The sequence below is a fragment of the Macadamia integrifolia genome, chromosome 8 (genome assembly GCF_013358625.1).
Source record: "Macadamia integrifolia cultivar HAES 741 chromosome 8, SCU_Mint_v3, whole genome shotgun sequence".
NCBI lineage: Eukaryota > Viridiplantae > Streptophyta > Magnoliopsida > Proteales > Proteaceae > Macadamia > Macadamia integrifolia.
Genome location: NC_056564.1, coordinates 16,314,721 through 16,339,611, shown reverse-complemented (window position 1 = coordinate 16,339,611; position 24,891 = coordinate 16,314,721). Strand labels below are relative to the sequence as shown.

Here is a 24,891-nt window from a genome sequence, read left to right as displayed (position 1 = left end):
AGACTGAGGAGATAATTTATCTACTTGTGCATGCAAATTATGGACAAAACACACACATCCAAAGACTCGGGGAGGAACAAGAAAACTCAGCAAGGTAGGAAACATAATAGAAAAAGGAGACCTATCTGAGAGAACTGAAGAAGGCATGCGATTAATCAAGTGACATGTAGTTAAAACCCCATCACTCCAAAAATGTTTAGGAACATGCATATGTATCATAATAGCTCGAGCTACCTTGAGGAGATGCCGGTTCTTGTGCTCTGCTACCCCATTTTGCTATGGGGTATAGGCACAACTAGTGTGGTGTATCATTCCACGGTTGGCACAAAAATCAGAAATATCATTTTGGGCATATTCTAAAGCATTTTCAGATCAAAAAATCTTAATTAAAATGGCAAACTGAGTTTTTGTTTCATTATAAAATTTTTGGAACACAGATAAAAATTCAGATATGTCCTTTCACATGTACAACCATGTAAGACGAGAATGATCATCCACAAAGGTCACAAAATAGCGAAAACCAAATCTATTACTAACTCTGCAAGGACCCCATACATCAGAATGGACTAAAGAAAATAAAGACGGACTACGAGACATAGAGCAAGTTGGGAAGGACACACGGTGATGTTTTTCCAACTCACAGGCCTCACATTCAAACCTAAGCACATACTTAATTAGGGAATAAAAGTTTCAACCTAGATAAAGACAAATGTCTTAAACGACAGTGCCATTGGAAAGGAGCCACATCTCCAACAACAGTAGCAACAGCAGAAGAAGCAGGAGAGCCACAGTTGAGATAATATAAACCATCTTTTTCACGCCCTCCACCAATCGTCTTCCTCGTGTGAATATCCTGAAAAACACAGTAAGAGGGAAAAAGGTTACTGAGCAATTTAATGAACTAGTTAACTGGCTCATAGAGAGAAGACTTAATGGAAACTGTGGTACATATAACAAAGAAGATAAATTCAGTGAGGATGTAGGTGAGCATAGTTGTCACGGCGCCAAGGCGAACCAAGGCGCTGGAGGGCTGTCTAAGCGCTTAGGCGAGAAGGCGCCCGCCTTACGGCGAATACGGCGCCAAAAAAGACGTTACTATTTTTTTAATATATCTATAATATCTAGTACAACTGTATAACAATGATATACTTAATTTTAAATTGCTTGTAAAAAATCAAGCCTTTAAGTTATATCAAAATACAAGAAGCACGACTTTAAGCAACATCAAGGGAAAAAAGTACAGACTTTAAGTATAATTCCTAATGAAATATTATAAATAATATAATATTTAACTATTTAAGTATGTAGTTAGATATACTTACCTCTATGATGCCCAAAACGAGATCCACAAAGTCCATCATAGACCATGAGTCCATGAACCATGATATTTTAATGTTTAACCCCCTGTCAATCAATACATATAAGTTAGTGATACTAAAACACTAAGCAACAAGAGAAACCTTGTTCCTTAATATATGAGTCATGACTCATGATAGGTGATAGGCTATGGGTTCCAATCCTACCTGGGGAGAATTAAAAACACCTAATGGAAATTAAGAAACATAAAAATAAACCAAAATGCTAAACTTTAGTAAGCTTTAAAGTATAAATTTTAAAACAACAAAATAAACCATCAAGCTAAACTTTGTTCTTGTTTAACCATAATCAAGCTAACAAATCAACATCTAATTCTTCTCCCTCCTGTTGTTGTTGATTCATAGAATCAGTTGGCCCATCACCAAAGTCTTCTTCAATATCTTCATCATCACGCACCACATCGTGGACCTCTTCTTCAACTTCATCATCTGATGATTCCTCAATAGTGGCCCTTCCCCTACCATGACGTGTGTAGCAAATATTGGCTGCACTTGTTGATCCTTGAGCCCTCCTAGGTAAATTACGACCCCCCACCGATTTAGATGCACCAACTACTCTATCAACATCTCCCCATGTGAGGTCGTCTCCAGGATGGACTAAATCTCCATCTTCTTGATTCCCTGTTATCCATTCACTACTCCAATTCATTTCATCAAGAATTAATGGATCACAATTGCTGCCTTTTTCCCTTCTTTCTTGGAACCTTGAATGAAGCCGACGATTGTATTGGATATAGACTAGATCATTCAAGCGCTGATGTTCTAGTCTATTCCTCTTCTTGGTGTGAATCTGAATCCATAAATACTCTTTATTTAAGTCAAAAAATAGATGTAAAAAGTATAATTACAAACTAATATACAAGATCATACGTACAAAATCAAATGTGCTCCAATTGCGCTCACAACCGGAAGCGGAGCAACAAAGGCCTAATATGCGTATTGCTGTTGCATATTGTTGAAGCGTAGGGGCCGAAGATCCATGTGTTTGCCACCAAGAGATTATATATAAGGAAAAAATTAGATACACATATTGTTAAATACTTATTAAAATTAAAAAAAAAAAAACTTAGTACTTACTAGGATCCAATGCTCCTTCACCGACTATTCGTTGTTTAAAAGCCAAACTCCTTGAAAAGCTACCTTCACATTTTCTGTACAATTGAGACTCACGTATGATCTTGTCTTGCACAGTTAAGTCGGGCACCATTCTTTCAATAACTGACATGAATGCATCTTGTATTTTACATGATTCTTCAAAAGGGGCATCACTGATGTGGTCAAAATATTTGCTAGCATTTAGGTAAAAGGCAGCAGCATATAAAGGTCGATCCATTTGGACCTCCCAACGATCATCAATAATTGCTAACACCTTCTTCCATGACCGTTCTTTGTTGGCAAAATTTACTTTTATCTTTTTTTTTGCTATTTCCATTGCCAAATAAACTTCAGGCAATGCAGGCCTCTCATCACCATCTACTAACCTCAAGACAACTAAAATTGGTTGGGATGCTCTTAAGCAATCTAGTACACTGTTCCAGAATGTTTGTGCAAGTATTGTCTCAAGTACTTTCTTACTTGCCTCTGTCTTGGACAACTTAGAACTATTCCAATCATCAGATACAAATAATTGCTTCAAGGCATCCTTGTTCTTGTACAAACTTTGTAGTGTCAAGAATGAGGTAGCAAATCTTGTAACTTCAGACCTCACCAGATCTATTCCATTTGTCTTTTTCCTCAAAGCATCAACAAGTTTGTAATGTCTGTAGATAAAACTTGTCATTGTTTTTGCCCTCTCTATTGTTGTTTTATAAGCTTTCAACTTGCCAATGTCCTCTAACATGAGGTCCAAACAATGAGCTGCACAAGGAGTCCAATAAAGCTTACTCCGTTTTTCCATCAACATTCTACCAGCTGCAACATAATTAGCTGCATTGTCTGTAACTACTTGTACCACATTATCCTCCCCAATTTCTTCAATTTTACTATCAAGCAGCTGAAATAACATGGCTGCATATTGAGACTCACTAGATACATCTACAGAGCCCATAAAATAAGTCCCCAATGGACAATTGACAAGGAAATTAATCAAGTGTCTACCTCTCTTGTCAGTCCACCCATCAGACATAAGAGTGCACCCGTGCCTTTTCCAATAATCTTCATATTTCTTCTTGATACAGTCAATCTGAGCTTTTTCATCCTATAGCAAGGGCACTCTCAACTCATGGTAAGAAGGGGGCTTATATTCTGACCCAAACTGTGCAATGGCTTCAACCATCTCCTCAAAGCTCCTTAACTTGACAGTATTGAATGGGATGCCAGCTTCATAAAACCATTTTGCAACATATGCATTAGTTTTCTTTCTGTCTGCATTTGATCTTAAGCTGCTTTGTATTGTTGTCTGGGTAGAACCTTTAGACCTCCTCTCACCAACTATTTCTTCAGGAGTCCGTCTAAGATAAGAATCTATCGGACCCTTTACTGCCATTTGTGTATTAACATTAACTTTATTCCTTTTGGAAGATGTCCCAGAACTTGGTACAAGGTTCCTTATTGAGGAGTCTATAGTTGGGGGCCTTGGTACACCAGACTGGAGTTGTCCTCCACTTTCTATCTCTTCAGGCAAATCATCTCCCTCCTGATGACCAACAGAATAATCCTCATCAAATACATCAGGCTTCCTCTTCTGATTTCGCATGATAGCTTCATGCATCTCTCTAGCGATTGTTGCAGTTGTCTTTGGGCACTTTGATATATCTCCATACCCACCAATTAAATGTTGCTTAAGCCTTTTGATTCCTCCTTTGGCATCTTTTCCACAAAGTGTACATTGCACTAAGTTCTTATCATTAAGATCTGGCCAATATCCATACTTCCACCCGGGGTCTTTTGATTTGGCCTTCCTAGTTGGATCTTTGCTTGGATCATATGTTGATGCGCCAGTGCTAGCAGATGGCCCGCCACTACCACTAGTAGCCATATCTATTTGAATAAACTACAACACTACATAAACATAAGGAACAACAACAAGAGAAACTAAGTAACAAAAAATAAGAAAAAGCATATCAATCTACAATGCACTTTACAATCTAAAAAATAATAACTAATTCACTAATGCACTTATGCACTAATGCACTAATGCACTAATGCATAACACTAATGCACAACAATAATAATCATGCAATCATAAATTCATAATACAGAATCACAGATTACACTATTACAGTCTATATACTTGCAGGGGAAAATGTTTTGTACAGAAAAAGCATGGTTATCACATAAATCAAAAGTAATCTGTATTTTTTCTGTACAGATTACAGCATTTGAGAACAACATTTGAGAACAACAGAGGGGAAAAAAAAAACCAGATGCAGACGAAGAAGAAGCAGAGGAAGAAGGGAGGAAAAAAAAAAAAAAAACCCAGCCGTAGACGAAAGAAGAAGCAGAGGAAGAAGAGGAAAAAAAAAAAACTCAACTGCAGACAAAGAAGAAGCAGAGGAAGAAGAGAGGAAGAAGAAAAAAAAAAAAGTAAGTAGACGAAGAAGCAGAGAAGAAGAGAGGAAAGAAAAAAAGAAAAAAAAGGTCGTTGACGAAGAAGAGCAGAGGAAGAAAAAAGAAGAAGAAAAAAAATAAGATTCGTAGAGAAGAAGCAGAGGAAGAAAGAAAAAAAAGAAGATTCAAAGAAGAAGAAGCAGAGGAAGAAAGAAGAAGAAGAAAAAAAAAATACGTATAGGAAGAAGAAGCAGAGGAAGAAGAAAAAAAAAGATTCGTAGAAGAAGAAGAAGAAGAAGAAAAAAAAAAGACGTAGACGAAGAAGAACCAGAGGAAGAAGAAGCAGAGGAAGAAGAGGGAAAAAAAAAAATCGTAGCTCGAAGACGAAGCAGGGAGGGAAAAAAAAAATTACAAACATACATACCTTTTTCGAGGACGTTGAAGAGAGAGTCGCAGGGTCGTGTTCAATTGGTCAATTGAATCACAGCGGTTCTCCGACGATTGTTAGATTGTAATGGCAGTCGCAGGTCACCGGCCGGTAGAGAGAACGACTGAACGAGAGAAATGGAGGGTTTTAAAAAAACTTTGCATGTTTTATTTCCCCCCACCACCAAACCTTTTTCTTTTTTTTTTGTTGTTCACTTGAGAGTAAATGATTCCATGTATCTCACATCCTTTAAAAACCTGTACTTCATCAAATGAAAAATTAAGAATCAGAATATAAAAAATAAATAATTAAGTAAAAGTAAACAAAAAAAAAATACACCAAGAGGCGACCAAGGCGACGCCTTTATACCAAAGGCGACCGCCTTTTATACTTCAGCAATGGCGTCCCTCGCCCTGGCCCTAAAAAACCGCTTGGACGCCTAGGCGACGCCTTGACAACTATGTAGGTGAGTTAGTACCACGGCCTAGAACCGGTGTGGAAGCACCGTTGGCAAGAATAACATATGTAGAATTGGTACTAGAAGAAAAGGTTTTAAAAAGTGATGACTTACTAGTCATATGGGCAGAAGCACCTAAATCAATGATCCAGGGGGTAGAAGTAGTGGTAAGAAGGGTTGAGGTACTTACATGAGCTAGGGTGGCAGCGGATGTAGAGCCACCATTGGATGTATTAAAGGATGCCTCGAGAGTATGCAAGCGTCGGAGCAACTGATTGATGTCATCGCACAGATTGGTAGACGAATCTCCTGAGGAAGTTATCGGCTTACTATCAGTGGAAGACACTGTGTCAGTACTATCGTCAGACACTGTGTCAGTACTATCGTCTGACACTGCATGATTGGCCAACTGGGTGGCCCACTTTGGCTTGCCATGCTTTGCCCAGCAAGTCTCAACAGTATGGTTGGACTTCCCACAGTAAGTGCAATGGCGAGATGCAAGATCAGACGGCTATGCACTAGAACCTCGACCAACCAACCCACGATCGCGACCATGACCACGTCCAGGGTTGGCAAGGAAGGTAGAATTGTCTTTGGAAGATCAGGTTTAGTTGATGAAGTAATACGCTGTAGTCGCGAATAAGTGTCATTCAGAGTAAGAACAGTATCTCCTGCAAGTAGATGGCCCTTTACTGTCTTCAAATCATTATTCAACCTTGTCAAAAATTTGGAAACAAACAAATCATTGCGCTGAGCCTTCAATTTGTCAATATCTGTGGTCAAGGGCTAGAAAACATTGAGTTCTTCAACCATTCCCTTGAAAGCACTATAGTACTCTGGAAGAGATCTATCAGATTGGCAAAACTGGAACAACTTATAAATATCATAAATACGGGTCATGTTCTTTTCCTGAGAGTATGCTTGCTTCAAGTTATTCCATACTCCCTTTGTAGTAGAATAAAACATGACATTTGCAGCAACATTTGGTCCCATACTATTCCACAACCGGATTAAAATCAAGGCATTCTCCTTCATCCATTCATTATAACCCTTGTCTGATGATGGAGGAGGTTCAGAAGTAGTATACTGAAGTTTATCCTTGGCCATAAGATAAACCTTTATAGACTGAGCCCAAAGTAGGTAATTTGAACTTCCCTTGAGCTTGATAGATTTGGACATTGACATTGTCCGAGGAAGATGTAGCAGTGGTAGTTTTGGTCTCAGCCATGAGGAACCAAAAAAAAAAAAATAGAAAAGAAAGGATTGCTAATGTAGAGGCAAACAAACAATCGCCTATATGCAGATCTATATAGTAGCATAGAATGGGGGATTCTATTACAGAGCCATATTATTAAGACCTGATCTCTCCATAGTCATCACCAAACAAACAATCATCTATAGGGTTTAGGGTTTAGAGTTTAAGGTTACATACCATGGGGCAAAAATCGATGAGGTATACAAAAACCCTGTCAAAAATCAGTATTCGATTGTCAATTAATAAAATGAGCGAAGAGACATTATTTAACACCCATGTGATTTAAGCATAGCAAACGCAGCAGTAGGCGGCTGCACACCAGAGAGGTTAGCAGAAGAATGAAGTCAACAGAGACTCAGAGAGGAATGTATAAACCCTAGGCTTGATCACAGAGGCTCTGATACCATGTTACAATCCCAGGATCCTGTAATCAAAACAAAGAAATAGAGGAAAGAAGAGAAGAAGAAAAGAGCAGAGAAGAGAGAGAGGTGTAATCGAAAGAGACTCCCAAAAGAGAGGAGTGACCTACGATCAGACCAGAATAGTATGATTGCAGGTTATGCCTCAAAACTTATATTAAATGGTGCTGAAGAAAAGTACAAAAATACCCCCATAAAGAAAAAAAAACCTAATCACAGAGATATGGGCCTGATAGGAGTATAGGACATAAATGCTCCTATCGGCCCTGTCACTGTTTAGGATTAGCGCCTAGCGCTAAACTCAACAACACTATTAACTGAAGCCCTTCTTTTAGTATGTTATTCTCCCTGTCCTTGGCCTCCTTCGACAGTAATCTTAAGCCCATCCAATGGTAATAATCCTCTGAGGTAATAAGTCTCTAAATCTGGTTCTCTTGTTACTAATTTTGGGTCACTCCCATACTTGGTGATCTAGCTGATGTGGCCAGATTTTTGAAGAGTTAAAGGCCTTCTCTAACCTTACCTTCGACTGAAAGCATATTTAAAAAACTTGCTGAAATTTCATTTATTATGTTCAAGACGAAAAAAGAGGCTAAACCCAGAACCAACAATGTTTCGCCGAAATTTCTCTAATTTTTCTCACAAGAATGCATTGTTCCGGTGAAATTTTGGTCATTTCATTCGTTTGCCCTTCAAATCGACCAAGCAAAACTCACAGAAAAATACACTGCTTCAGCTAGATCTCAGTATCTTGCTTCTTGTAATCAGGTCTGACCAAAATGGCCTACCGAAATGAGATTTTGAACAATGACTGGAATTAGAGCCCCATCAACATTGGTTTAGGAGATACTGTGATGATCATCCCAATGGTTTCTTGGATCTCTAGTTAATTTGTGTTTTAGATTCAATTTGTTCCCTCACCCTTTTCCTTTTGGGACATATAATACGTGCATTTATTTGGTGATTGGAAAAAGAAACCCAAATTTCAGTGACTCTGTTAGTCTTTCCCAAAATATGGGTAATACTCAAAGAAAGGGGATACAAAATGGATTGAAAAATGTTTCTGGATAACCCTTACTGCTTCAGATGTATGATACAACAAATTGAAATTATAATACTCTATCTAGCCGCTTGCTATATATATATATATATATATATATATGGTGCATCTTGCTTTCACCAAAATGGTGAAGTGAGAAGTTGTACCCTTATTTTGATTGTCCTTTGTCTTATTCCCAAAAGTTATTTGATGCACAGGTAAAAGGGAAATAATTTTGGTAGTGACTTGTCATTATGTCATTATTAAAAGCTGCACATTTTTTGAGTAGGCATGTGAAATGACATGATTTACCCTCATTGAAAAATGTGTTATAATGTTTGAAGGGAAACAAATTAGGTTATGACTTTTTTTTCCACTAACCTTGGTTACAACAATATTTTCTCATATATATATATATATATATATATGGGAAAAGACCCCCACCTTGTCGCGCGCTCTACACCCAGACACGAGGTGGTGAAAAGACCACCTGTGCCCCCTGGTTGGTCTACATTGGCGCAGTGGCCACTCTACCAGGTAGCAATCTCTAGCCCTATATATATAGAGGGACAAACCAGGGGGTTGCCCTGTGTATGGGCACAAGGGCCTCTCACAAACAAGAAAAAACACTGCCCCGTATATATATATATATATATATCCCAAGTTGTTGCTAAGTAGCATTTTATTTTTTCTATATCTAATGATGGAGTGACTACGTGGAGTCTCTTTCTATAGATTTTATGGTTGGATTCATAGTTGTTAAGGCATCGAGGCGAACCAAGGTGGTGGAAGGGTGCCTAAACGGTTAGGCAAAAAGGCAACCACCTAGGCTCTGCTTAGGCAACCAAGGCGCCCAAGTGTTATTTTTTATTTTCCCTCTTTTCTAACATTATTTAGTATGTTACATATACCTTATATCATAAAAAATCAACTTTAAGCCACATCAAGTCATAAAAAATCATCGTTAAGCCACATCAATCATCAAATATCAAAGTTAAAGTCACATCAAGTCATCAAAAACAACATTTAGAGACATGTTCTTGTTCTTTAATATGTTTGATTGATCAAAATATTTTATTTTTACACGAGACTTTTTGTATTAGTTATAGCACAAAACCAGCTTTCCAACAAGCCTAAGATTACTTAAATCTGAGTTGTAATGACAAAGTTATGTTTCGGTGAAACTTATTTTAAAGTGCGTGAATGCTGTTAAAATCGCTCGAATGAAAATAATTTTATGAATATCAAAATAAAATAATATTTTACCGAACGTTTGGTATTTAACAATGTTTTACCATGACAAGATTTATGAAATTTTCAAAATTGAGAAAAAATCACAACATTTGAAAGTTGAAAATCGCCCTATAACCAAAAATCCAGTTCTTGTTCTTGGACTGGGGGGGGGGGGTTGACTTCTTATCCTTTTGGATTTGATTGTTAAACTATTTTTATTTGATTCAAATGGTGGGTATTTGCTTCTTTATGAATATTAACTTAAGTAAATGAAATAAAAACATTTATACTTAAATGATATTTGGCATAAATAAGTGCCAAAATAGAGGCGATATTGAGTGCTCTAAGGTGACAGTCGCCTGGCTCTAGGCAAACCTCCTGGACGCCATTGTGGTGCCTTCACGATGCCTTGACCACTATGGTTGAATTTTCTCTCCCAAGTCAGAAAGGACTTGCAAGGAATTTCGTTACACTTGCCATTTTTTGTATGATAATCTTTTCGTTCTACATGTGAAATTTTCCCGTTCCATTTTTCTTCTTCTCTGGGAATGCAATTTTTTTTTTTTTAATCTCTTGCAGTCTAAAATGTAATTCAAATTTTTTTTTTTTTCTTTTCAGCATAAATTTTTGTAATTTTCATTTGAAATAATAGTGAATCTTTTTTTATGTTATGCAGGCTCTTCTATCCCATTTCCCTTTAAAATGTCAGAGGCTTAGACGGTACATTTCTCTCAACTTGGCCTTTTCATTTGAAGCTGTGAAAAAATGGTTTATTTTGTACACCTACAACATGCTTAGGCATCGTTTATCCTCCTTGAATACAAGTGGTTAGGAAACTAAGATGGATGTGGATATAAACTAGACTAATCTTGTAGAATTGATAAGTTGCTAAAGTGACTGTGGTCCTTGTATATTCAACTTGTGCTGATGGTATTATGCTGCTGTGTCATTCTTTTGATGTGGTGAAAATGGATTTGTGAGTTCCAAGGTGTTTTCTTTATCGAACTTGTTAAGGAATACCTTAGATCATTTTCAGCTGTCTTACTCAGATACTGTCTTTCTAGGTTGCTATTTGGCCATTGTGAGGTTTCAGCAAATGTATCACGATTGTAGGTGTGAAGGCTCACACTGATTTCTTCAACATCAAATTTATTTTTGGATACCTTGGAATAGGAAAGTGAAAGTTAAATTGTTATAAAATAGTATTCAATGGATGTGCAAATAATCTTATATAATGGCCACTGTGACCCTCCATTTTGAATCTGTTCTAGTTAATCAAGCCATTAAGGTTCCAGGGACATTCAGGAGGAGGGTTTGAAAGTCTGCAAATTGTATATAATATCTTCACATATTCTGATTCCTTTGCCTCTCTATGTTGCAGGTGTATTTCTGTAAATTCATATTTCATCTTGAACATGCTTCAGGTCGAACCTTACTACTTGCATAAATGATTACCTTCATATTTAGCCCTTTCTTTTTTCTCATTGATTTTTTATTGTTCATAACTTCATATTTTAATTGTAGTTCTCATCATATTTTAAAAAAAAAAAAAAAAAAAAAAAAAAAAAACTCTTGAATATCTTGAATTGAATATGAAATGGGTTAACTTAGTCTATGAAGTTGGTCCAAAACTGTTCTCAGGTGTTTCTGTCTTCATTTTCTTCCAGGCATTTGAGCCGCCACTTGACATGAGCCAAGACACAGATATCTGTGAACATGAACATCTGGAGGATGTCTGTGCAGATCATATTCCGTGTGAAGTTCGGGACTTTTGCTCTTGTCAGTCTGCATCAACTAGTGGAAGAACATGTTTTCTTGAAGCCGATCAAGCCAGTTGTGGGATAGGGAGCAACCTGATCTGCAATTTACAAAAAGAGAGGACCGTTAGCGAGGTGCCTGCAACAACTATGTTGAAGTTTTCTTAAGGGATGCAAATTTTAGGATTGAAGAATCTTGTCAGGTTTTCATTTGAAATTTGACCTATGATATATATAATAACAGGAGGTGCAGGTCCAGAATTTCTGTGGATCTGCCAATGGAAACTTGTCTTTAAACTCAGATTACAGCGGACAGTCTGAAAAAGCTGGTTGTGATGATGTTAAGGTTGTCAGCAATGATATGGAAGTTAATTTAGTTTATGATTCCGACAGAACTGTAAGTTTAATTCCTTTATTTTGTTAAGGCATATTGGTGCTATGAAGATTAGTGGAATGACTTACTGGTGCCAGTACACTTGGTTGACATGTAGGGCTGAACACAATAAGATCATAGAATATAGTTGATTGGATTGCCGTGCTCAGTGACATTAGTTTGGACTCAAATTCAAATCTTAAGAAGTACAAAAGGTTGCCACAGCTTGAATCATTGGAATTGTTGATCACATATATTTATCAGTCTTTGCATGACTCTAGATTGAAGATACTGTACGGGTCCTAAAATCTCTCATCTTCCAAGTGTGTCCTGTGCAATTATGGACTGTATTAGCCTGTCTTGCCATCAAGACATGAGTATTATTTTGAACTGAGCTGCTCAGTCTGCCTTTACATGTGCATATATTCCATTTAGTAGTAATAGCTTAGTTGTGTTTGTTTTTGATGTCGGCTTGATTGTTATTCTGAAAGCATTTCATGAGATTGATATACCAAAAAATGTGGAACGTTCAGTCTTTGTTACCTTCCTCTACAGGCCTGAATAAACTCCAATAATGTGCCCCTTCAAATTTTCGAAACATCCTACATTAGCTATTAAGGTGGCCAGACAAGCACCATGAGCTAATGGCACTGGCTAGGAGTGTTGGAGCCTAGGTGACTAAATGGTGGCCTAAGTGAGGCTTATTGGTCAAGGGGTGCGTAAAACAGGGATTGGTTATATGACCTTTCAGATTGTGCTAGCACTTACTGTTTATTAATATCCTGACTAAGTTGTGTTAATATTTAGTCGCCTAGTAGTAAATTACATTCATCAAAACAAGCAATAGATAATAAGGAAATATTTGTTTTGTCAATTACAATGTTTTCAGGGCTTACTTATATTACTGCTTTTCTAATTTTAACCCTATTGTGCTCCACAAAAGAAGCGGCCATATATGAGTTAAAAAATGAAGGCCCAAAGTTGGTGCCCGCCAAAGGTTACGCCTAGGCAAGGCCTTGGCGACCAAGGTGATGGCCTTGCCCATTCTGAAGGACTTTGTGGCCTAGGTGAGGCATTGAACAACTACACCTGTACCCCCAGTGGTCTTAGTTTAAAATCAAATTCAAGCTTAATCATACCTAGTAAGGGAGGGTGTCAAACCTGTATAAACTGCTGTCTAACTGCGTGGGAGTTGATTAAACTACGGTATTCTTGGAAAATAATAGGGATCCTTCTAACCAGATCTGAAGCAGATGTTGGTTGCACCAAATCCTTTGATAATTGCATGTCTGAACTGCTTTGCGCGTGAAAAATCCCTTTATTCTTTACCTCCCAAATCGACTAGAACACTGCAAACAGAGGACTTTGCTACAGAAGCCTCACTCTCTTAATGAATGATATCCCTAACCAATGCTTCAAAGCCGAACAACATCGGAATATCCTCAGGATGAACCCAATTCAAATGAAACAACTCCAAAGAGTGAAATCAAACATTAGCGCAAATGATCAGTTGGAACAAGTCAGCACTGTTCACCGTCTTGTGAGTAATTTTCCAACTAGTTCCTTAATTTTCAAGTAAATAAAAAGTATTTCTGGATAAATGGTTGAAAATAAATGTAAATGGCTTTCTGATATCATTTTGCTGCTAATATCATAGATGTATCAGGTGAAATAAGTTTTCTGCAGATAGCAATTTATTTTTCACATGACACATATGCTCTGTTTTATTTGACCATGGATTTTGAATTAGGAGTGGTCTAAGAATAGTCATGCATATATTTCTAAATTTCCTTGTCGTGCTTTATAGGCACATGGATACTTTAACGATGTTTTGGATATTCTGTTAATGTTATCCAGGTAAGCTTATCCGCACATGACTGGTTGGATCCTTCATTACAGTTAAAAGTTCCATTGGTCGATGTTGATAAGGTAACTTTGTTTATTTTTCTTATTAAAAAACGACTCTTCTAGTTTCTGCATATTTATACTAGGCTCAGCCTGAGAATTTTATGCTGCGACTTTGCTTATGCATATGTTCACCATATTTTGCATGTTAGAAAAAATATGAAAGGAGAGCTAAATCAAGCCGTAGGTACTGGCACATGAGATAGATTACATACCAGCATTTTTAAAAACAGATTGGGGGTTGGATTGTTCGAAGAAAATGGTCAACAGTCCAAACAGTCAAATTTCCTTGTCTGACAAATCATATGGAATCTAAGTGGAATATTCTAGTTTTTAAGATGATTGTTTAAGGAAAAGTCCTGTGGTCCAAACAATCCAACCATGGTCTGTCAAGATGGTCTGATGGTCTTTCAAACACTGCTCTGTACCAAAACCAGGCAGTTTCTTTATTTCTGAAAATCGACCATTAGTCTTGTTTATAGTTGTGTTTTCTCCATTCATATATCTTACAGCAACTTCTCTGTCAAGTCAAGTGTGTAACTTGTATTTTAATTTTGACTCATATCAGGTCCGATGTATCATAAGAAACATTGTTAGAGACTGGGCACCAGAGGTACTTGTTCATCTAACCAGACCTAGGTTTGATGTTCATAACTGTCCATAACTTCATCAGGAAAGTTCATACTGTTCTTTATTTCATTTTACTTTAGGGGCAAAGAGAGCGTGATCAATGCTATAAGCCTATTCTTGAAGAGCTTGATCGCTTATTCCCTGACAGATGCAAGGACAGGTAGTCTTTTCCTTGCAGTAGTTAACCTCATTAAAGCATAGAGCGATTTCTTGTCTTGAAGAACTCATTTGCTTGATGTTGTCTGTGATGCTCTTATCTACTCGTGTAATCTACAGAAATCTTAATTCTTAATTATTCTAATAGGCCTCCTAGCTGTTTAGTTCCTGGTGCTGGACTTGGAAGGCTGGCTTTGGACATTTCATGCATTGGTATGTATCTGATGTTCATGAGTAAATTCACTTGTTTTTTCAAGTTAAAGTGATTGATTCCTTCTCTTTAACTTTTCTTTTTTTTCATGCACACAGATTTCATAAGCCAAGGAAATGAATTCTCGTACTACATGATGATCTGCTCAAGTTTCATTCTTAACCAGTAGGAATCCATAATGACTTCGATCATTTCTCTCCTCTCGTGCATTCTGATTGATATTGTGTGTGGAGGGTCGTTTTAATTTGTTTCTTATTTGTATCAGTACTCAGACAGCTGGGGAGTGGACCATATATCCTTGGATCCACAGCAATTGCAATTCTCTTTCAGATAATGACCAACTTCGGCCTGTTTCATTTCCTGATATCCATCCAGCTAGGTAGTCATGCTAATTCTTGTTATATTTCATTCAATTAATTCTGTAGTCATTCCAATGCTTTTGTTTTTTCATTCTCAAATTTGTCCCAAGGATTTTGTTTACTTGGGTTCAAGTAATTCTCTGTAATGGATCAATCTTTATTTAAAAAAAAAATGCAGTGTACAGGCCCATTCCTATGTTATATTTGTGTCAATCTAAGGTTCTGTGGGATTGAAAAGACAGAGATAGGTAGCCCACTTGAAAGGCAAAGTATCTGTTGGGGGGGGGGGGGGGGGGTGCTGACGCGTCAGATGTGCTTTGTTTAATGTCTATATACTTCATGTCCTTTTTCTCTGTCCTGTCATTGGTGACTTGGAGCTTCAAAGAGATTTTTTGTGGCTTGGTAGAGACGATCACTGGAAGTGTTATTTATTTGGTTGGGAAAGGGTATTCCCACATAGAGAGGAGGGGATATTACGTATCATGCTGATGAGAATCAAGAATGTGGCCTTGTTAGGGAATTGCTTATGGAGGATGTGGGAAGAAGATAGGAAGGTTGTGGAAGAAAGTAATCACAATTATGATTTGTTGGAATGATTTGTGAATGCGAAGGGTGATGATGGGTCACATGGGGTGAGGCCGTGAGGGTCTTGAAGGGGATCTGTAATAAGTCCCATCAATTCAAGAGGTGGGTTATTTTCTGGAGGGGATGGGAAAAGAGTGAAGTTTTGGAATGATTGTTTGTGTGGATAAGGCTCATTGAAGAAGATTTTCCCTAGTTTCTTTGTGATTACTTGGAATCAATGTTTGAAATCTCGGGTTTCAGCCAGGGCCGAAACCAGGTATCATTTTCTGGGCTGTTGCTAGAAATTTGGGCCGAAAATTCTGTAATATTAGCTTTCGTCTCAGGGTCAACTGAAACTTCCAAGATTTCGGCCGAGATTTCCAAGTTCTTGAAAATTGCTTGCAATCAAGGTGGGGTGGTGGAGGATCATAGAGAGGGTTTTTGGTAGCCAGGTGTACCTAATGTAAGGCTACGTCATGGTTAAAACCCAGGCAGGATCACAAAACTAACCCAAGTAGGTACTGGTTTCAGCCCTATGTCAATATATGAATAACCCCCAAACAGTAGGTAGCCGTAGGTTAAAATAATCCTCACAATTCCTAACAGCACCTAGCAAGAGTATTGAATAACCCGAGTCTCAAAGAGTAACAAACAGCAGCAGTTGCATTACTACAGTAGGCCTGGAACAAAGCCAAACAACCCCAAAACCACCTAATTTTAGAAACAATAGTTACACATGCTGAATGGGCCTTATATTCCCATCAAGTTTGGGTTTCATATGGGTGGATAGTTCCTGAAAATCTCCGACCAAAGTAATAGTTAGATGCTGACATATACAGTGTAGCATTGAAGGGGAGGTATGGAATGTAGATTCAGCCTTCCAAATATCAGTCCCAACCAATGGTTTGATATGCAGATCTGAGAACTCGAAATTTCTGGAGAAAACTTAGATTTGGTGAACTGCAGGGTCTGTTGTGACTTCTCCAATCAAGCTATGTCACAGCAACAGAAGGGAACTGCTTCTTGAATCTCCAGCATTAATGGTAGCCTTCAATTGGAACTTAGAAAAGGGAGGTAGATGGGGGAAGAAGGGATAGGGATGGGTCTCTTATCCATGGTCTCTCACCGTATTTTGACTCTCTCAGGACAATGGGGATGCACAAGGCAAACTTTCTTTCATCATTAAATTGCGTGTTTCCCTTGAAGTCGATTACAATATATGGGATAGCATAAAGCCTTGTAATTGGTAACTAATGAAAAAGGAAACTTTAATAAAAGGGAAACAACGAAGAAAAGAAAGTCTCTTAAAGAGATCTTCCCTGTACAAAAAGAATTAAACCAAAAAGGAAACAAATCTTTGAAACAAAAATCTTCTAGAAGAATCCATCAAAGAACTCACCACTCTAGTAGTCCATATGGGGCTCACAGCACTGTTCACGTGAACAATGTCACATGAACAGTAACTCGTGAACATTATACCTTTTTTTTTCTGAATTTTATTCTAACCGTCTTGTTCTTCATGTTTTGATATACATCACTACCTTTAGGCCTAGTCTAAATGATTAGGAGATTAAGTGGCAAAGGATTGTTATCTAAATGATTAGGAGATTAAGTGGCAAAGGATTGTTATGGAAGATAATTCCATTGATTAATGGACTTGGATGATTATGTTTGTCCATCTCAGTATGGGTCCACTTCATCTTTGTAAGAGCTATTGGTTTACTCCTGATGTCATGCTTTGCCTCCTAGTGTTGGACCCAATGTTAAAAATTTAGTATTTCCGTGGGATTTTGACCCTTGTTGAAACCAAAATGTTTTGGAAAAATCCCATTGAAGTGTGGTATGGTTAGGTAAAAATACAGAAATGGTCATTTTGGTGCCCACTGGAGTAGTAGTTAGGATAGATATGGATAGTCTAGGTCTTGTCCCTAGTATGAGCTCAAGCTGAGCTGATTGGAGGGCTAGGATTTATGTAGCTGATACCATTTAGGTGGGTTCTATTGAGTTTCGTTGTTATGTTCTTTTTCTTTACAGGGTTGTGTTCGACTCCTGGGAAATGCTTCAGTAGAGTTTTCCCGACATTTCTTCTCCCTCGGTGCTATGCGAAGGAAATGCCACGTGAACTTAGTTCTTAATCTTGAAATTTTTTACTGAAGTTTGGCAAGTTTTGAAAATTTTGACCCTAATTTTGGCAAATTTCGGAAATTTCGAGCCAAATTTCTAGAAATAGACCCCCCCCAAAAAAAACCTAGTTTTGACAAGGTTTCGAAAATTTTGACCTAATTTCGGTCGATCGAAACCTGGGATGAGAACCATGAGCATGAGCTACATGTGCAGGATCATGGGATCTTGGCCTGCACATGCAGGGGAGTATTGATGTATACATTGATGCTGCCCTTCCCTAGGAGTTCTTACTTTTAGGTGAAACGGTAGCGAACAGACCCCATTTAGTTGGGATAAGGCGGCTGAGTTGTTGCTTAAATGGGCACTCCCTGAAGTGAAATTTTATCTTGAAACTACGAGGAGTGCCCATTTAAGCATGATTACACATGTTTTAATCATTAGATTGGAAAAAAAGCCCAAAGTTGTAGTTTGGCTTCGGACCCTATGGCATATTAGGACCATGTCATCCTCTGTCTAACGCATGGTTGTCATGGTGACAAGGCAGCCCGAAACGACAGTAAGGTTCCTAGGTGCCTTGTTTCCTAGGCAAGCACCTAGGCTTCTCATATAAATTGGGGGGTTTTAGTTGTAAAAACCAAGCCTTGATCCAACATAAAGATGAAGGATTTTTAAATTATTATTATTATTATTATTTTAAGTAATTTAGGAATCTCAAGCAAAAGGGGGTGAAAACTCCAAATTTCGAAGAAATGAGTCAAAATTTTGTTGAAATCTTGCTTTTATATGTGAGCAATGTTCACAGAAATGAGTTGAAATTTCGCCAATATCTAGAGTCTCTTGTAAGTCGACTCCCTCACATCTACATGATTATGAGTGCTGTCTTACTTTTCAGCAAGGTTCGAGGTTTCAGTCAAAACCGAAATTTTGGCTGAAACTTGTACATTTTTTTTTTTTTAAGTTTTGATGTATGTATTTGGGGGCCAAATGGTCAATTTAAGTCTTGAAACTTGAAGGACATCCTATTTTAGGGCCACTAAATATAGTGGAACCCTTGGATTTTATAACTTGCACAAAATTGGTAGTTTGACTTCAGACCCTAGGTTGGAAGTACATTGTATACATTCTCTATTATGGTCTATTCCACACAATATTTAGTACTAGGACACATGTATTTCTAGTAAAACAACTTAAATATGCATTAAAAATGAATAGACATCAAATTATAAACAATTTCATAAATCATACACCAAAGATAGTTTGTTACAAACAGTCAAATATATTGGAGACATCAACAGTACAATACAAGCAATGTCACCACTATGCTCATCCTATAATCTTAGACTTTTGGTATGAAACGAGTGTCAGGTTGGATCAAAACCGCTAGAATGTTGCTGATGCGGAATCAAGTTTTCCTCCAACTGAATCACCAAAAGCTTGCCATGTCTTCCAGAACAGCCATATAAATGGAATCATCAACAAACTTGAGGTGCCTTAACCTAGGGTATCATCGTTTGTTGTGCCCACTTCGGTGTCTTCGACATAGACCTCTTCGGTCGGACCTTCTACTTGTTGCTCTTTCATCTTCAGAACTTCAACTGGGTGTTGAGGGCGGAGCTTGGCTAGTTGAACAAATTTGGCTTCAAACTTTTTCTTAACAGCAGTCATGCAGTATATAGTAAATGCTTCAACGTCTCAATTACTTGTGCATGAATTCGAGAGGTGTGGTACGGGGTCTTTGATGCATCCTGTAACCTGGCTCTGACACCAAACTATGGAGCCATAATCACCAAACTATTAATGACCAGGAAAGCATGTCATAACCAGGATTGCAGGACACCAATTGTACCAAATTTGAGAGAGAGTAGAACTCAAAATTTAGTTATCTGATTTAAGTCCAACCTTGGTCAAGTGTAGGATATTAGAAGTAGATGAACTCCTCATATTTACCAAAAAATTTTGACGGTTGGATTGAAAGTTATGAGGGGGTCTCAGGATTAGAAACTAGGAGATCAGAACAAGAAGATTGCTACCCCAGGAACTTATGGCCATTGGATGACTATAAAATTACAGTTGAAGGAGACCATTGAAAGTAAGATTAACATACTACAAGGAGGAATGGGTTTGATGGCTGGATATGGTCTTATACATCCTTGAATGTCTCAGCCAGAAGAGACAGATTCACAGTGCCGCAAGGGTAGCTGCCTCCAAGTCTTCAACACACCATAGGGAACTGATGGAGCATGCAACAGAAAATAAAACTTGGCTATTACACAAAAATGGAAAATCTACCTTCTAAACAAAAAATAATAATAAAAAAAAATTAAAAAAACAAGAAAACTAAACTGAAATAGAAACACTGCCTACTAACTAAAGACATAGTAACCAGGTATTTGTGCAAAATAGAAACTAACTAAAATGAAATCCTTAAAAGATCTTGGGGGCATCTGTCCTCGTACGCAGTCTGGCTTCTTGCTAGCATCTCTCTGCCATTGCAAGATGGCATGGGGCCCACAGAATAACTTCTAAATCTTCTGGAAACTCTTCTCCATTCAATGCATATTGGGGCCCACAAAATCAGTCAAAACATATCCTTTTCCCTTATGCTGGTCAATGGCTGCTGCATAGGGGCAGAATGCTGACCTCAATTATAACAGAATATGGGCCCAAATATATAACAAAATATGGACCTTAACACCCATGAACCAATGTACAGAAAAAGCTTTGGCTGGGCTTTGTCCATCGATCTAATGTTGTCATTTGATTACCTTAAACTGTAAGGGTGCATTCAGCTAGTGAATTTTTTTTTTTCCAGGTAATATCAAATTTATTAGAGAAAAAGCAAAAACAATTTACAAGACAAACGTTCTACCCCTCAGAAGGAGAGACAACAGCAAGACTACATAGAATCAAACAAGAGGGGATAGGGGGCCCCATCTGAATGGGATACACTAAAAGAGCAACTCGAATGAAAAACTGTCTAGAAGACCATATGGGCTGAACACCCCAATTCATCACAAAAAATTGATTCTGAAGGGTTTTAGCCCTTTAGGAATGAGTGCCTGACAACGTTCCTCTACATCCTAGCATATGTTGGTGGGACTGGTACTAGTCTTGTTCCGAAAGATTCGGAAATTACTCTCCTTCCAAATGTGGTCGATAGTGCAACAAAAAAGCCAACTTTGCAATGCACCCTATCAGGTCGTCCTTGAAATAGTTCACCACACATTGAGCTTCCTTGATGATAATGGTGGGACTGGTACTAGTCTTGTTCTAGTGAAAATGTTATGTTTGAGGAGGAAGCGACTGCCAAACATCTCTTGATGGAGTGCCCAAAAGATTCCAGTGTACTTTGTGACACTTTGTGGAGGTATTTGGTATTCCATTGGTTTGATGAAAAGAAATTAAAGATATTTTTATTTCTGGCCTCCCATTTGTTCTGGGGGGAGAAGGAAGGTTGCTCTGATAGGGTCTCTTTTGTGGTGTGTTGGGTGATATGGAAGGGGAATGGAATAGAATAATCTTTGATGAGAATATACAGGAGGGACCCAAAGATATGCCAGATTGGCAATATATAGGCTTATTTTTTATTGATGATTGGCATGTAAAAGCTAAAGACCTGGCGATGGAAGTTTTTGTTGATGAAGTGTAATTTTTATTCTGGAATTGATAGGATGCCACTGTAATATAGACTAGGCATATGTACATGATAAAGATACTATCAGTGATCTTTACAGTCAATAATTTTTTTATTTTTTAAAATAATTCCCATGTAAATCATTTCTTCCTGCCAAGATTCCATTATTCATTTGAAAATGAAAAGTGGGGGGGGGGGGGGGGGAGGCACCTCTTACTCTTAGAGTTTTAGAACCCTGAATAGATTGTAGTAGGAAATTGAAACCACAAAATCCTCGGGCTTACTTTATCTATAATAATTTTTTGTGCATAATGTTGCCTACTTGTAAACATGATTCGAAAACTCAGCGATATCTCGCCGAAATCTCGGATATTTCACTATTTTTTTTTCACCGAAACGAAATGGCATACGAAATGCAAAAGTACATAATTTCAGTCATCTCGGTCATTTTGTTTTGAGATTTCACTCATTTTGGCCCAAAAAATACACTATTTTGTTGAAAATTTGGCCATCTTTTTGTTTCACTCATTTTGCTGGTATCGGTCACTTCAGCCATTAGCCCCCAAAATGGCCAAGTGAAACACATGAAAAAAAGTACACTGTTTCAGCGAAATTTTGGTATTCCGAAACAAAACTAGTTCTTGAAACTTGCTTGTAAAGGACGGATATGTATGGTTAGTATTTGAACATGGTCTCTATTATATGTCTCTATTCAAGTTTTAGAAACAATAATGATTGAAATATCAATGTTCCAACTCCTACCTTGAATCTGACATGCTTATATTAATGCTTCTCTCTCAGCAATAATAGTATGACTATGCAATTTTCGGTAACCATAGTTTCAGAACCCTGGTCATTGTTGGCTTGCTTTGCAAACAGTGCAGGAATTACCGAAGGCTTCTCCATGTGTGGCGGTGACTTTGTTGAAGTCTACAGTGACCCAAGCCAAGACGGTAGGAGAAAGAGTTCTGCTTCTATATTCCTTTCTTCTTTTCTGCATCCCCCTCCCCAATAGAATCCATAATTGTTGGTAGACAATGTTTACCAAGGTTCTGGATCTCGGTTTCGGGCCTGACTGAAAACGAGATGTGGCAGATCTCATTTTGAAGTTTTGAACCTGGGTTTCGTTTCGGCCAAGCCCGAAACCAAGACTACTCGGAAATTTTGGTCAGTTTTGACCGAGATCTTTCCAGGGAAAAGTTTCACTCGTTGTCTTGTATTTTAGCAAAACTTACCTTTCAGCAATTTGGAATGATAAATTACTTTGAGTTTGATGTTTTCTTCCAATTTATCAGATGTTCTCATCAGAAACATGAAGGCAACAATGAAATTAGAAATATGAAGTCGAAATATTTAGCAAAACTCTTTTCTTTTCTTGTACTCTAGTACTGCAATTAAAATGAGTCATAATAAATGTTTTTTGCTATAAGTATCTACATGCAGTGCTTCTCAAATGATATCTGGATATGTATTGCCTCTTTTCTCTCCGTCATCAGGAGTCATTGATAGTATCTGAATAACCATTACTGTTACTATGGCTGAAGCACTTCTTTTTACTTATGCAGAAAAGTGAGCGAGTAATTATTGTATAACACGTATGTAATACCTGTTCACAAAATTTTTCAAAAAGTGGTCTCCTGTATACAATCCGAACTCCGAAGTCCAGACTGCGTAAAACACTCAATTTTTGTTAAATGATAGACACATTTTCATGCACTCCCAGATTTTTTTTTTTTTTTTTTTTTAAAACAGAAATTAAACAATTTATTAAACGAAATGAAAAGCAGAGATTACAAGACAAGGGGGTGGTTGAAGCTACCAAACACATGAGATCCCCAAACGAGGGGCCCATTGGGCTAAAAATTTAGCCTCCCTATTAACATCGCTCGAGATGAAACAAAATAAAAAACTGATTACAAGGAGGAAATGTCTTTTAAAATATATCTAGTAGCCCAATCAAGGGGAGAAACCGAAAATTTTAACCCATCAACCATAGTTTTCAAGGCGTCGCCTAGGCAATGTCTAGGCGTCCAGGCGGCCTAGTTGGATTCTAGGCGACTGTCGTCTTATTGCACTGGCGCTTTGCTGCAAGGCACAACATTTATTTATGTCAAATTATCATTTAAGTAATGTTTTTCATTTACTTAAGATACTATCATAAATAAGTAAATACCCTTCTATTTGAATCAAATAAAAATTGTTTAAAAATCAAATTCTATAAGGATAAAAAATTCAACCCCCAGTCCAAGAACAAAAACTGAACTTTTGGTTGTGTGGGCGATTTTCAACTTTCAAATGCTAGAGTTTTTCTCAATTATGAAAATTTCATAAATCTTATCATGGTGAAACATTGCTAAAACCAAAAGTCCAGTAAAGCAATCTTTTGTTTTGATACACAGTTATTTTCATTTAGGTGATTTTAACAGCATTCACACACTTTAAAATAAGTTTGACCGGAACATAATTTTATCATTAAAACACATATTTAAGTAATCGTGGACTTGTTGGAAAGCTGGTTTTGTGGTCTACCTAATACATAATGTCTCGTGTAAAATAAAATCAATTGACTAGTCAAGCTTTTCATAGAACAAGAACATTTCTCTAAATGTTGATTTTTTATGACCTAATGTTGATTTTGAGGATTTGATGTGGCTTAATGTTGATTTTTGATGACTTGATGTGGCTTAATGTTGATTTCTAATGATACAAAATATATGTAGCAATACTAAATAATGTTAGAAAATAAGGGAAATAACAATGACACTTGGTAGTCTTAAGGCGGGCGACTTGTCTCCTAAACGCTTAGGCAACCCTCCAATGTGGTTCTTTCCTCCCATTGAGAACAGAAACAGGATTTATCTAAAAGTGTAAACAGAAACTCTTTTTTTTTTTTGGTCGCTTGGGGGGTGGGGGTTATCTTATAATGTCTTCCTACTTCATTTGGGCTTTTATTTCAATCCTTTCAAGTTTCACTAGATTCAATCTTTCCTCTCTTCCTTTTTTTTTTTCTGTCATTATTTGTGTATCATCGACGAATTATTAATTTACTTCAAAACTTACATTTTTAGGGGGACTCGTTGTGGTATTCCTGCAGGAGCTTGGGATGCGGTGGTGACTTGTTTCTTCCTTGATACGGCACACAATATTGTCGAATACATTGAGATTATATCAAGGATACTCAAAGAAGGAGGAGTAAGTTCTCAATAATTTTTTTGGGAGGGATGAATGGCATGATCTTTGGTGTCCTACTTTCTGTCATCCCTAAGTCAAGGCAGTAAGTGCTTGCTTAGGTGAAAATGTAGCATGTTGTAAAATCTGTGAGTGTTGCTAATTGGTCTCTCCTTTTTGTATACTGCTTATTTGTCTGGTTGCTAGGTATGGATAAATTTGGGGCCCCTACTTTATCACTTTGCAGATATGTATGGGCCGCAGGATGTAAGTTCCTCTCTCTCTCTCTCTCTCTCTCTCTCTCTCTCTCTCTCT

General features: G+C 37.6%; 1 protein-coding gene across 6 annotated transcripts in view; it reads left to right on the top strand.

Annotated features, from left to right (window-relative positions):
- The window catches only part of LOC122085452 (carnosine N-methyltransferase-like), a 43,924-nt gene that overhangs the window by 14,049 nt on the left and 4,984 nt on the right, over positions 1–24,891 (top strand). For 3 of the 6 annotated variants that reach the window (XM_042653891.1, XM_042653889.1, XM_042653893.1), the window contains 13 exons: positions 10,372–10,415; positions 11,077–11,119; positions 11,363–11,587; positions 11,697–11,849; positions 13,683–13,754; positions 14,299–14,343; positions 14,441–14,520; positions 14,665–14,729; positions 14,826–14,892; positions 14,993–15,106; positions 22,288–22,361; positions 24,503–24,600; positions 24,784–24,843. In XM_042653891.1, coding sequence (XP_042509825.1) covers positions 10,372–10,415; positions 11,077–11,119; positions 11,363–11,587; positions 11,697–11,849; positions 13,683–13,754; positions 14,299–14,343; positions 14,441–14,520; positions 14,665–14,729; positions 14,826–14,892; positions 14,993–15,106; positions 22,288–22,361; positions 24,503–24,600; positions 24,784–24,843 — 1,140 coding nt within the window. Of the gene's footprint in view, positions 1–10,371; positions 10,416–10,502; positions 10,809–11,076; positions 11,120–11,362; positions 11,588–11,696; positions 11,850–13,682; positions 13,755–14,298; positions 14,344–14,440; positions 14,521–14,664; positions 14,730–14,825; positions 14,893–14,992; positions 15,107–22,287; positions 22,362–24,476; positions 24,601–24,783; positions 24,844–24,891 lie in introns of those variants that run through there. The other 3 variants (XR_006142132.1, XM_042653890.1, XM_042653892.1) reach the window with 3 other exon arrangements.